Source organism: Macrobrachium rosenbergii, chromosome 59 (assembly GCF_040412425.1).
Source record: "Macrobrachium rosenbergii isolate ZJJX-2024 chromosome 59, ASM4041242v1, whole genome shotgun sequence".
Classification (NCBI taxonomy): domain Eukaryota; kingdom Metazoa; phylum Arthropoda; class Malacostraca; order Decapoda; family Palaemonidae; genus Macrobrachium; species Macrobrachium rosenbergii.
Window position 1 is genome coordinate 910,917 of NC_089799.1, and position 14,584 is coordinate 925,500.

General features: G+C 34.9%; 2 protein-coding genes across 5 annotated transcripts in view; one reads left to right on the plus strand and one right to left on the minus strand.

The window, feature by feature from the left end:
- The window catches only part of LOC136837763 (DNA-directed RNA polymerase II subunit RPB4-like), a 260,105-nt gene extending 257,575 nt beyond the window's left edge, over nt 1-2,530 (plus strand). Inside the window, exon 4 of the mRNA XM_067102681.1 lies at nt 770-2,530. Coding sequence (XP_066958782.1) covers nt 770-848 — 79 coding nt within the window. The 3' untranslated portion in view covers nt 849-2,530. The remainder of the gene's footprint in view (nt 1-769) is intronic.
- A 145-nt stretch (nt 2,531-2,675) lies between these two features.
- LOC136837764 (nitrilase and fragile histidine triad fusion protein NitFhit-like) overlaps nt 2,676-14,584 on the minus strand; it is a 193,443-nt gene continuing 181,534 nt past the window's right edge. For 3 of the 4 annotated variants that reach the window (XM_067102684.1, XM_067102682.1, XM_067102685.1), the window contains 2 exons: nt 3,037-3,208; nt 2,676-2,834 (listed from right to left, as the gene is read on the minus strand). In XM_067102684.1, the coding sequence (XP_066958785.1) occupies nt 2,797-2,834; nt 3,037-3,208 (210 nt within the window). In that variant the 3' untranslated portion in view covers nt 2,676-2,796. The remainder of the gene's footprint in view (nt 2,835-3,036; nt 3,209-14,584) is intronic. The other variant, XM_067102683.1, reaches the window with a different exon arrangement.

The following is a 14,584-nucleotide window of genomic DNA, read 5'->3' on the forward strand; positions in this document are numbered from 1 at the left end:
GAGAGGAGAGATCTATTTGGGTTAAGCATCTGTGGTAGTGGCTTCCACTCGCTCCTAGATGACATACCGACATCCTATGAGGATGATCGACCCAGAGGTAGTAACTCTGGCATCCTATTAGCTGTATAGCTTTTTTTCTCTGGTATATCTAGCAAATATTTATACCTGGAAATGTGTGCTATATGGGACATTTCACTGGGCGACACAGGTCTTCACCCAGAAATAGATTTTTCCTTTGTCAAAATCCCTTTTAGAGGGGGTCTCAAGTATTTGCGAATTTCAGCTATTTGTGGACAGTTGTGGTCCTTAACCCCTGTGAATACTGAGGGTCTACTGTAGTAATTACTATTAATGAAACAAATCAGAACTGTGAATATCATCTTTAGAAAACTTCAACATATTGCACAAACAGGCAAGGAATATACAGAAAGTATTCAGCTCTGCAGCATATAATTGTCAAATACTAATACTATATGTATAATCAATTCATCAAGTTCACAATTTTTATTCCATGATGTTGTAAAGGTAACGTGTCACTTGAGATTAAAGAGTACAAAAGATTTCTTGTAGATTGTGGCTTGAAGTGCATTTCACCACTAATTCAGTATTATAGTATCATGACGCAAGCTCAGGTTTATTTGAACAATTGGAGACTGTGTATCCCTTGTCTTTTAATCTGAAAGTTGCACATTTTAATATTTTTTCAGTGGGTGCATATTAATTATAAAGAGTAACCTTACAAAAGTAAACTGCATTTTGATTTTTTCAGTTTGGAAGGGCGGTTTGAAGATGAAGAACTGAGGATCTTACTGGAAGATATGGCTACACAGAGAAGTTTTCAGTACTGAATTTTTCTACCAACTGATATTCTATCTTTAACTTTGAGGATGACTGTGGTTACCTGTTCAGTCCCCAAATTGTGCTTAATAGACAATTTTTCATGGTGACATCTGTTTCCATTTGGCACTTGAATGTAAGCCTTACTAAAATGGATATACACTGAATGTTGTATGAATTTAGTATTTATAAATCTTGTGCAGATGTTTGGTTTGTATGTGTTTAAATCTCTTTATTGTTTAGATAATTTGTATAAGCATATACATGAGGGTTCATTGAGGTTTTTCATGAATAAAATTCTCCCTAACCAGTTGTTTGTGCTGAGTTCTTCATTGCCCCTGGCCTTCATTTTCAAAAATGTAAATAAATTTCATTCTTGAGTTACCTTAATGAAATTTATTTATTCTGTAAACGCAGTGAAATCTAACTTGGTTAGAAGCCAAGATTCAATTGTAATTTTTATTTACATATTTCACTTGTTGACAGTTTAACCTTAGTGTATATTTCAAGTTTTTTAGCACTGAGTTGCTACTGAAGTGCAGTATATTTTGCAGTTTTTCCCCGTGCGAAATTTGTGTTGTCTTTCTTACTTTTAGACATACCAACAAGCAAATATAATTAGGCATTGAAATATGCTATCTTTGTGGTATTGAGGTGAAGTAAACTTACTGCTAATTATTATCATGTTAGGATGTAGCTACTGTATTTAATCATACATCACATCATTGGTCTGATTACCTCTAGTACCATACATAGTTAGAAAGAATTTTTTAAAATCCTGTTACTATTGCATTTAATGTAACTGTTTACACTTTATTATGAGAAATTGGGAAGAATGGAAAAGTAAAGTAATTTGGTTATTTTTGTTATTTATCCCATGAAGTCCAGAGAATGAAAAAATATAGCCCAAAACCAACTGGTGTTTGAATGAGGGATTTTGTGCACTATAGTAGACTGATAGAAGGGCAGTGGGTTTTATAAGGAAAAACCACTAACACCAACTTATCATATTACATGTATAGTTAATATTTTACTCTCATCCCCTGAAAAATTAGTTTGATCTGCCTTAATTAGTTGTGATGAAAGCTAAAAAAAAAAAAAAAAAAGTGGCCTAAGTGTCAAATGCCAAGAAAAAGCAATTTCATTTGCCAGTTTTTTTTACTGTTGGTTGTCTCCACATGTTCATTCAGATATTTGAATGATTTAATAAGAAATTATACAGTAGGTTTAAAAAATTAATTCATAATTCTCTTTCTCTCTCTCCTTCTCTAGTAATTCTTTCTTTGTATTTTTTAATCCTGTAGCACAAGGCTTTCTTCCTCCTAATTTCTTACCATTAGATGCCACAAAATTGGCAACTGGGAGAGGTAATAATTATTCCCTCAACTTTCAGTAATGGACTTTGTGTGGGGTTTTGAGTGTCTGTTAACAAACTGTTTCAAAAACTAGGTAAACAGTTTAGAGAATAAAAATTAAAATACTGTATTTATACCGAGTGAATAATATTTTGTATGTAAAATCTATTTGTGCCAATGTAAAATATCCATATACAGAAAAGTTGCAGAATATAAGTACACTATTTTGTACAAAAAAGATATTCACAACCAACATGATTTAATGATTCTCACATCACAATCATAACAGATGTAAAAGGAAAAACAATTCTTTCTCACAAATACACACTGTGAAATAGCATCCTCTTTCAACATGCCTCTACTTTTAGTTACATCCTTCTGTTCACTTTAGTCCCGAACATTACTCACTGTACTGAGTTTACTTGATACATCACAAAATTCTACTGCGACACTGACCTTTAAAAAGGCTGCTTAAAAATCAGATTCAGGATTTTCAGATTTATTTTTATCAATAATCTTTCTTTCATACTGTATGACAAAAATATAATGCATCTGAAGGTACAATATTTTCTAACCTAATAGTAATTTTACCTTCACCAAGTAGTTATTTTTTATCAACATGGCCAAACCAGAAGGCTTCACCTGAAAAAAATAAATCGATTTCATACCGTAAGGCTTTGGTTGGATAGGAAAAGATAAATACATAAAGAAGAAACATTTTATTTAAAGGTTTAATCATATATTTCAAACAACAATTATGAATGCAGTTTTATATAACACTTATTTTTACATAAAATGGGAAATAAGGTGAACATAAGAAAAAGTATAAAGGCTGTTCATTCACCTTTGAAAATTTCATTTCTCAATGTCTCTGCAAGTAACAGAGACTGCTCTGATTCCAACCAATCTCCTGACTGCAGTGGAATGTGTTCAACAGCATTGTAAATATCATCACTGCAGGGTAAGTCTCCCTCGACCCTTGGAATAACATGTATTTGAAGATGCTGAAAGGAACACTGGAATGAGTTGAATGAGTCAAATAAATGGTAGAGGAGCAAAATAAAATTTACATGTTGATTTTCTATACATCATTAAATAGTTTTATAAAAGTATGGTAAAGAAATCTGCACTACAGAGGCATCCACAGTAAGAAAAAGGTTATTGCTATATCAGTTTCACAAAACCTGAGTTGAGCTGCAGGGGGCCATTTGAACATGGTATTTCACATGAGCACTAGCAAAACTTCAAAAGTTTCTGAAACTACAAACATCTGCAAGATTTTGTAGAAAAACCTCATTCTTATGATGGATGCCTCTAAAAGATATTGTTAAAATTCAAGAGGCAGACCTCTTATTTAATGTTTCTATGCCTGGACATGCTGAATTAATTACTAATCTTGTTCTATGCCTGGAAAAGTTGAATACATATACAGTATTAAGTATTTAGTAGATTTGTATTTGTTTCCAGTATTACAACTATTAATAAGCTGCTTAATTTTAATTTTTGGATCAAACTTAACCCACCCAATTTTCTCTGGGCTTGGGACTCATTAACTCACTTTGAGTTTTATAGCCCACTGGCTGGGATTTTGACAAGGGAGGAAGAAAAGTGTATTATGTTCAAAGGTTTGATGTGTAGATTACCAAGTATTTTAACCATACCTCTGAACTAATTTACCACTGAATATACCAGACTATCTGGTGGATGTCTTGGCAAAGGGAAAGTGCCATACAGCGCTGTACTTAGATTCAAGAGTTTTCCTTGAGAATGGCCAGTCATAGGAGGACTTCACTTCATCTGTTGTTATTACCTCTGTGGGTGTTTGGCTGATTAGCCAACCTACTGCAGGTACAGATAAATCAATAATTGTCTGTTTGGCTTCATGTTAAAAGGATCAACAACAGAAGCAACTGCAAGAAAAATACCATGCAAGAAGGAAGAGATTTCACCTTGTACTGTGGATCTTGAAAAGCCATTTGACAAACTACCAAGAAACATAATTAAATGGGTATTGCAAAGGGAGACGATGCCTGAAAGACTCATTAAGATTGTGCTGTTTACTCTGCCATTACACTAGCTTTAGAGTGGAGGCATAGGCAGATGTATATGAAGTATTTGAGACAATGCTGATATCCATCAAGGATTAAGGTTGAGTCCTTTGCTGTTTACCATAGTAATTAAGGAAGTTACAAAAGGAGTGCAGATGCCCTAGTGCTGACAGATGAAAATAAGAAGTGGTGGAAATGTACTGAAGGTGGAAGGGTGGCTGGAAATGAGAGGACTGAATATCAACATAAGCAAAACAATAAGTTAAGTATACCTTACTTTAACCAGACCACTGAGCTGATTAACAGCTCTCCTAGGGCTGGCCCGAAGGATTAGACTTATTTTACGTGGCTAAGAACCAATTGGTTACCTAGCAATGGGACCTACAGCCTATTGTGGAATCCGAACTACATTATAGCGAGAAATGAATTTCTATCACCAGAAATACATTCCTCAAACCCTTCATCAGCCGGCTGGGGGAATTGAAGCAAAACAATGGTCACTTTAACTGTGGTAAGGTAGAAAATGGAAAAGTTGTTTGAAAAGTGCATGGGTGACCTCTGCACTGTGCCAAAGATACAGATGATGTCACTAGAGATACTCATAAATATAAAGATATACATGGAGTGAAGTGGGGTGGGAATTGCAAACCCTCTTTTGATAGAGGGGCAAGTCACAGAAGAGCATTTCTGTTATACTGGAAACACAGGGCTGTGAAGTAGGAGTTTAGAGAGCAGTAAGACAGAGAGTAGCTGCAGTGTGGATGAAAATGAAGAGAGTTAGACTAATGGTAAATAAAAATGTGCCATTAGCAGGGTAAGTAGACATACAATTGATATGTAAAGCTTGCACTGTACTACTCTATGTAGCAGAAATAGAGATCTGAAAAACTGTGGCTATAGAATGTTAAGAATCAAAGCCAGAGTATAGTGGGAACCAGTACAGTAATAGAAATGAGGGACTGGCTGAGAGGTGTGGTGCCCCTAGGCTGGAAAAATGATTGTGATTTCAAAGATTGAGTTGGTTTGTACATATGAATACAAGGGATGAGGAATAGCTGGTCAGAAAAACAATACATACATCAGTAGGATAAACATGGTGTCCACAGGACTGAAAATGGACTGATTTCAAAGACTGAGATGGTTTGAAGACGAAATGAAAAGGGAAGATGGATGGATGGATGTATGATATTTAGGGCAAAAGCCCAGGCACTGGGGCCAACAAGGCCATTCAGCGCCGTAATGGAAAGAAAATAAATTATGTTAAAGTTATGAATTCATGAAGGAAATGATTAATAAATAAAATGAAGTGATGTGACCAATAAATAAGGGTATGAAGTTTAATGAATGATGTGCTATATCCATAAAAAAATTAATGTCATTAAAATTCTACGTGATGTAATAAATTATTAAATAAAATTAAATATCGTTAAAAATTTTAATACACTTTAAAAGAGATTATAGCAGAAATATCTGCTTCATCTCCCAAAATATCAGACAGGATTTACCCTGAAAATATCTCTCTCTTTGGTTAAAATATCTGGGGCAGACCACCAGAATGTGCTCCACTGTTAGTGTCTCATCACAGTAAGCACACTCTGGAGGGCTGCTTCCTTCAAAAATAAACTGATGGGTCAGACGAGTGTGCCCAATCCTTAATCTCGTTAAAATAACCTCTGTTCGTCTGTCAAGCTGGAATGACGAAGACCACGGTAGTACATTATCCCTAATATTTCTATATTTCTTATTATTGGCAAGAAGGGGAGAAGTCCACCTTTCTTGCCATTTACTTAAAACATAAGATCTAATGGGACCTTTTAGATCTGTATGAGGCACTTTTCTAAAAGAGGTTTCTGATAAAATACTAGCAGCTTTCGCTTCCCTATCTGCCATCTCGTTTCCGCGAATCCCCACGTGAGAAGGGACCCAACAGAAAGAGACTGATTTACGTCGACAATATATACAAAAAAGCCACTCCTGAACTTTTTGAATTAATGGATGAAAGCTATTAAATTTTTTAAAAGCTTCTAAGGTGCTTCTAGAGTCTGAGTATATGACAAAATCAGAGTCAAAGCAGTGCATAAGGACATCCAATTCCATGAAGGGGAAAGCTGACCTGAAAACTTTTATGATGATGCATAAGCATAAAATTGATTTTAAGTTCAAAACTCACATGGTTAGCTCCAAAGTTTGTTATACATCTTGCATAGTCCTTGCTTTTATTGTATTCTACTATTGTCCTCTATCTTTTAGAGCAAACAGTATAACTGCATATGGTGAGGAAGGTGACTACTTAAAACAAGGCAATAACCCACAACATGATCCTGAGTACATGTCCCCTTCCTTCATGATATTTTGAAGAGCCTGGCCATTTCTTCTGGGCTTCAAGTATTAATGTGATGTTGCATACTGTAATTTCTGTAATATATTTGTAAGTCTTGCTTTTTATTTTAACTTTTTCTTTATTTTCTCAGTTACATAAGTCTGCATTACTAAAGATTGGGCACTTGATGATGAGTGAAGTTTGGACATACATATAAAACATGTATCACTGTTATTGTTGAACTGCATTCTCTAAGGCAACTAAGTCATGTAGGGTCTTACCAAATTTGTACAGGTTACCAGTCAGACAAGTGTGAACAATGTGAAGAAATATGATTACTACATTATTATTACAACATTCTACATCACCAAGCCCCCCCAAAAAAGGCACCAGTTTGCTAAAGAATCTTCCAAAATGGAAAATACCAACAAAGAAAATGAGAATAATAACAGAGAATATTATATTATATATAGACAAAAATATGAATAAATAAAAAAGACATTTGTTGAGACAAGTAAAAAGAAAAACTAAGGTAAATGCATATGGTACCTCAGTAACTTTTACACCTTTTCTTGACTGTACATCAGCATCCATAATACCCAGGAAGGTTGCCAAAGTTTTGTAATAAGTATGTCATACAGAATAAAAGACCTTTGGCTATAGATAGTATGATATTGTAATACCTCAACAGAATATGGTTACCAATAGTTGGGAAAGAGGAAGTACAATCTCAAGCAACTTTGTCTATTGAATAAAGATCATAGAAGGCTGTAGGCATCTAAACAAGAATAATTATAATGGTCACCCACTCATTTATGGTAGATACACACTAGAACCTGTGGCAGACAACCATACAAACCCATTAATCATGTTACGTATTCTTATTAATCATGTTACGTATTCTTAATTTGTGGTAAATGGACCCATCTACTCCATCATGGAGTTTCAAGAAGAAAATTTTACCCTACAGTAAACCCCCATATTCACGGGGGATGTGTACCGCACCCCCCCATCCCCCCGCTAAAATCTGCGAATACTTAAAACCCCTCTAAAAACACTTAGAACTGCCTATTTTGATAGTTTAAACACAAGAAAACCCCTCTATGCTTATACCTGAGTATTTTAATAGTTTTATCACAAAAATTGCATTTAGTCATGAAAAGATGAAAATACAGTAACTAGTGAATATTTCTTAGTGAAAAATACCGCGACTGGGCGAATTTTCTGTGAATAATGGGTAGATACTTCAAACAGAGAAAAATACGAGTTCGCGAATATGTGGTGTTTATTGTACATCCACAGTTCACAGTCCACTGTCCACCACTAACATATTCTTCTAAGCCAAAATCCCCTGGAAGAATGAAGGAAAGGGAAGAGGGCACTGAAGATTATGATTTTAAAAATTGTTTTATACAAAATCCATTGTCAAGAACTAGCCTGAATTGCATTTGAGGAGGGAGGATGAAGCAGAAGAGTCTTAGAAAAGAAAAGAAGACCCTGATGCAAAAGGTCCACTTCCTGTAAACGACTGACAGTTGAGCCAATGATGACTTCTGAAATCCAGGTAGCTTTTGCAAGTAATAAATGCATTGGGAGACATATCCTGGATAGTACTGATACCTTTATAATCACTTTTTCATGTGCTATATATGAATGCTATAACCAGTAATTGAATAAAAATTAAACTTCAGCCTCAAAGCAGGATTTGTGACTTGTCTTCAAAGTTGCAAGCACACAGCTTTACCAACCTCCACTACTGGAACAAAATTTTTCCTGTTTGGAAATCGGTGCCATTTATGTGTCTACCTGCCGTTTTGCAGTAGGTTTACTTCCACAAAAAGCCCTCTTGCATGTCAATATTGTGCTGAGGATATAATAACCTTTTCATGTGATATTTGTGAATGATGTAACTGACAATTAAAGGAGAGAACTAAACTTCAGCTCTCATGCAGGACTTTAACTTAAATCTTCCAAGTTGCAAGTGCACAGCTTTACTGACACCACTTTATTCTTCCATTCAGAAGCCAATGCACTTACATAGTCACCTGCTGTTTTGCCTTAAGTATACTTCCATAAAAAGTTCTTGTAAATCAGTACTGATGACATTGTAATCCCTTTGCATCTGTTGTATGTTAATGTTATAACTGACAATTTTGAATTAGGAAATTGAACTTCAGAACTCCAGCAGGATTTCAACTTGTGTATGACAAGTTGGCCCTCAAATTTCACAGGTTTCTGCTTCGCAAAGATGATTAATCATCAAATTTTTGTCATTTATTAAAGGGAGTATTTTTTTTTTTACCTTTGCAGCCATTTGCATAGCTTTGCATAGTGACAATATTAAGAAAACTTCAAAAGATAAGTAGGCTATAAATCCATATAATACATGTACAAATGTCTATCTCACCATGAAAACACAAAAAAGTTCACACTCAGCCTGCAGACCATACTGCATTATCTGTATTTAAGAAAAATGTATACCAAGGTAAGCTGTAGACAATGAAACAGTTTTGGTAATAGAGAAAAAACTAACAATCACATTGTAAATCCTTGAAATATTTTTTTTTATTTGCTAACATGAGGACTTGCACAACTTTATTAAAATTCACGAAATCTTGCAAAAGTTATAATTTCAGGAGAGAACTGTGGATATGGACGCTTTGCTGGGATATGTCAGCAGGTTTGTCTCGGCTACACTCTGCACTCATGTTTGTCTTGCACATTGGTATTGTTTTCTTTTTTTTCATACAGTAATACCCCGAACTTGCGTGATTCGAGTTGCGCGAATTCACAGACACACAAACTTTTTGTTGGAACCTAACTAATTGTCACACACGAGTTTTTCACAGATGCGAACATTTGCGAATACTGAGAAACCCTGCAAAAGTGTTTGTTTCATTTTTAATGTAATTTATAAGTTTTCAAGCTTTAATGTGTAAACTGAATAACATTAATTAATAAAAGTAATAATTTCTCTCTCTCTCTTTTACTGATAGAGAATTTTTATGGTACATGTATGTTTATTTGTTTTGTATGATAAATAAATTTTTTACCTAATAATAAGTGCTAATTTTCAAATAATAATAATATAACTGTAATTACAAAATTCGTATGTGATACGTATTTTAAACAAACAAATTCTTTCCCTCATCTTTTAGTTGAGGAATTTTAAGCAAAAAACATCAATCAACCTAACAAATTTGCAGGAACATGAAAATTGGTCTGTGGTTTCTTTAGGCCACTCTGATGAACATACTAAAAGTCCTCATCGATACAGGCTGCGCTAGGGCGGCCATCTTGGAAAATGGCAGACGAAATTCTGTTTTTCTGCAATAACTTGTAAACTGTTGCAGATACGGAAATTTTTCAAGAGTTGAAAATTGTTCCTTTTTAAATAATAGAAAAGACTGGTAGAAGGAATTTTTCTGGTAGAATTGAAATAAATAGATATGCTCAATTAAAGAACTTAGATATTCAATATAACATATTTACATACTTGAAAGCAGTTTGATGTTTATGAAAAATGCATTATGCTGTAAAAGGCAATATATCGACACAGGAAATGAGCAAATTGATTAATGATAATAATAATTATCATCATCATCATTATATTATTTTACAACTGAATATTATATCGATAGAGATACACTATAATATCATAAGTAAACTTGCTTTCTTTTAATTTCATATGTACAATGGACTTTGAAATAACGATTCAAAATTATGGCTTCAATATTTTCAACAAGTTTTGCTTATCCTGCATTTTATTAGAACAGAACGAACTGGTGATTGGAAATGATGCCCTATTTTCACAGTGCCGGACATTTACACTATGCTAAATGTGCTGGAGGATTTACATATAAAATGTCAGCTCTAGATTTTCAGAGATTTACAAGAGATGGTTACTTTGCTATTAGGCGTAGTGACAGATTCTGGTTAGGATTTTCAAATGATGTGTATTGAGCAGATTTTGACGCTTAACTTGAAAGCAATTGGTGGACTTACTTGTGGTCAGGGAATAACAGATTCAACCCTACAGAGGTGGGTGCCATCAGCTGCAATTGGTTTTGAGAGTTCTGAGGTTTTATCAGTGTTTACTGGGGTCAATGTAAAAAATGTTCTGCTGAACACAGAATCTGGAAAATCTCGAATATAAAGAGATAATGAAGATCTTAGCAAGTTTATCAACTGGCTAAAAGGACATATCCCCTTTCGTCAGTTATCAGGACAGTTAGTTAACATCACAAATGGGCTGGTAGCAGACCAAGCAATAACCTGTCATAGAGCACTGGAAATAGGAAAAGAAACCATCAGATCACTTTCAGGAAGTAAATTTTATGATGTTCATATGCAGCAAAAGAGGAAACTTGTTCCTTTGTCTAAACTAACATCAGGCAAAATAAAGATGCATGATAAAAATGTGATATTGAGCTTCCAACAAGAACTCTTATACAGAATGTTATGCCTGGATGTTAGTAAAACGGATATAAAAGAGTACTTCGAGTAGAAGCTAGCAAGTGTACCTCTGTCAAAACTTTGACAAGAGAGATTGTACTTTTCCGCCAGTTGTGGTATAGTTTTATAAAGTGGAAATGCGTATTATGTAGAAGAAGGATATTATGTTTTGTTGTGTTTTTATTTAGTAATGAAAGGCGTTGTTTTAGTTGTTTTGTGTGTTTAATTGTAAGTATACGTGTAATAGTGCTTAACTACCGGTATCGGTTGTTTGTCCGGTAGTTAGTCGACGGTGGTTAGTTGAAGGTTTGGTGTCGGTCAAAGACGGCCATGAAGTCAGTCTCTTCATAACCTTGATACAGAGTAGTTCGAGCTAGTGGGGACTCAAGAATGCAGCCATAATTGTCGGTGCCTACAAATCCACTTAAGTATTCCTATTCATCTTAAAGTACATTTAGGGACTCTTCCTTTAGGAGATATGCATATCTAAAAGTAAGGAGAATTTCTTGAGGTGTGCTTTGGATGAGGATTGTGAAATAGAGATTGTGCTCACGCCAATCTGACTACAGTACTGTATTTCAAGCTAGGAACAATGAATGCACCAACAGTAAGTTAATATCGTTTGTTTAGTTCATATACACAATGCAATGTGTTGATATAATCACAATTTGAACTATCATAAGAACGAAGTAACCTGGGTGTCATAGCATAAGAATTAGGCTACGATTGGGTCAGTACATTTCGAATCGTTTAGGCTATATGATAACACTGATGGTTTGAAATGCTCTACTTATTCTGAATGAGTTGGAATAAAATGGTGGCGTGACCAGGATTTCAGCGATTGGTTGTTATAGCAGAGATCTGTACAGTTAAAGTTTATGAAATTTTAAGGATTGTTGTGATATTTGGCGATAAAGATAAAGACGTGACCGGCTGATGGTGGCGCCATTTTAGAATGTCACATGTTAGCCTAGCCTGAAATGGATTAGTAGGATTAAAGTTTATGGTAAGTTTTAAGATACTTAAGTGAAATTTAATTTGGAATAAAACCCTTTTGCGCATTGTATATATGTATGTGTAGTCAAAGGCGCATACATACAGGGTGTTTCAAAATTTGAGCCCCCACCCCTCTACAGCATAAACTAAAACTGATATGGACAAAAACAAAAGTAATTCAGAACAGGTATTTATTTAAGTTTCTCTGTGAGTATTTAATATTTTGTGTGGCCTCCATCTGCCTGTACCACAGCCTGCATTCTTGAGGGGTATGATTTCAGCAAATCACAAAAAAGCCGAGAGTCAAACTCCATTTCCCTGAGCACTTCAGTCACCTCTCTTCGCAGGTCGTTGAGGCTTGGTATACCATCATAGTTCACTGTGCGTGCTTCAACACGATCCTTTAAGATACTACCAATGTTTTCACACACATTAAGGTCAGGGGAGCTACCTGGAAATTCACTTGACAAGAAGAAATCGATACCACTGTTTCGAAGCAGCTCCTGTGTCTGAAGAGCCTTGAGACATGGTGCCTTATCATGCAAAAATGTGACTTCTTCAACAGATAACACATTTTCAGGATCTTTGAGGAAAGGAAATATTACACCAGTAAGCACAGTTTCTCTGAAGTATTCGCCATTCCATGACTGTCCTTTTTCTTTGATGATTCACATTAACTGTTTGGCTGTGAAACAGAAAAATTCCCAAACATTCAGGAAATTTCACAACTTGGCGATAGCGCACGTCATTGCTGATATCTCCAACTTTGCAGCCCAAATGATGTCATTTTTATGGTTTGGCTTCCTGACTGTGTAAGTGAAGAATTCATCTGATGCGGCAACATGGAGAAAGTCAGCTTCATCCCAATCTTTAAAAATGAAAGTCAGCTTCATCCCAATCTTTAAAAATGAACTACAAAACCATGCACGGTCTTCTCTCTGTTGCTGAGTGATGTTGGGCTTGCTGATAACATTAAATGGCTTGATACCAGATTTTTTCAACTCACGGTATACAGCACTATAACTTCTCTTCTTCCCCCTTTTTTTTTCTAGTTCAAGCGCCAATTTACATAAAGGCTTTCTTGGTCTACCCACTGCCTCTGCTATGATGTCTTTTGACTGCTGAGAAAGGACTTCAGGCCTTCCAAGATTCTCACTCTTTTCATGATGACAATCATATGGATTTTTGTTCCAGTTTCTTTTAACAAAGGATTCATCTCTTTTAATGTATTTAGCTATCTAGGAACGTGAAATGAAGGCTGCGCCAGCATCCCTGGGCTCTCTGAAGGTTATAGCCTGTATTCGGTGAATCCATCTGATTTCCTCCGAGCCGTTAGCCATGGCTGTATCTAACTACGTCACTCAGTCTGAAAATACAAGAAATTTAAAATGAAAAATAGCCTAATAGAAACTTAAAATAATGTACAGTCACTCAAAAATGTTTTGCAACATGTTCCAGAAGTTTTCGTTAACCTAACAGTAATTTGTTCTTTTGATATTTACAAGGAAATGTAATTTTTTTATTCGACTTTGGTTATTAATCATAAAAAAGAATGGTGAGTGAAAAATTCATATTACAAAAAATGACGAAACATTTTGAAAAATTTCACTTCAGATGATTGGGCAAAAGAGTCGAAGAAGAAACTATATTTCGAATCCAGATAAAAGCTTATTGACTAATAAAATAATATTGAATAATCACCAATGAAATTATATATAATTAAAGAAAGAAAGAATTCAACCATTATTGTTGACAAAAACAAAAAAGAAAAAATCTCATAACGTTGTATGTTATCGTGTGACTCCACATTCGGGCAGGAAAGTTAAACTAAACTGTCTCGTCACTTGCACCAATAAGATGGGCAACATCTTATTGCATGCATAAGACTAATGTCAATTGTAGGTATTGCCCGGCAGCTTAGCGTAAATAAAACAACCATGTATAGAGGGATACAACAACAGAGAGAACGAGGAAATATGATAAATTCATTGTAAAAAGTGGAGGACAACCCCATTGTTGCGCTAAGGATCATCACCGGATGATCACTGAGGGAGCTCCGCCTAACTCCTCTTACAGCCAGTGTTGCTAAAAAGAGAGAACATTACGCTCTCCCTTCAAGTTGCTGCTCACACCATCCGTAACAGGCTACATGAAACCAAGATATTATTTCACCATACTCCTGCCAAGAAACACTTCATATCAGCGAAACACAAAGAACAGAGGCTAGGGCTTGTGTTATAATATAATCCAGTGGCTGATGATTTCTGTAAGAGTCATCTTTTACGATGAGGAGGAGAAATTCTCCACTGATGAGCATGGTAGTCTTCTTCACTGCTGGCATTTAGCATTAACTAAACTAATGTTGAACTTCTTGCTAATTATAACTCTTTAGAAACTTAGATAATAAGAAATACAAAAATAGACGTTATATATTCAGTTAACTTCATAAGAGGCATCAAAATGATAGGCCTAAGTAGTAATGAAAGAAATGAGAAATTACACATGATAATGGCATTATTTATATATATATATATATATATATATATATATATATATATATATATATATATATA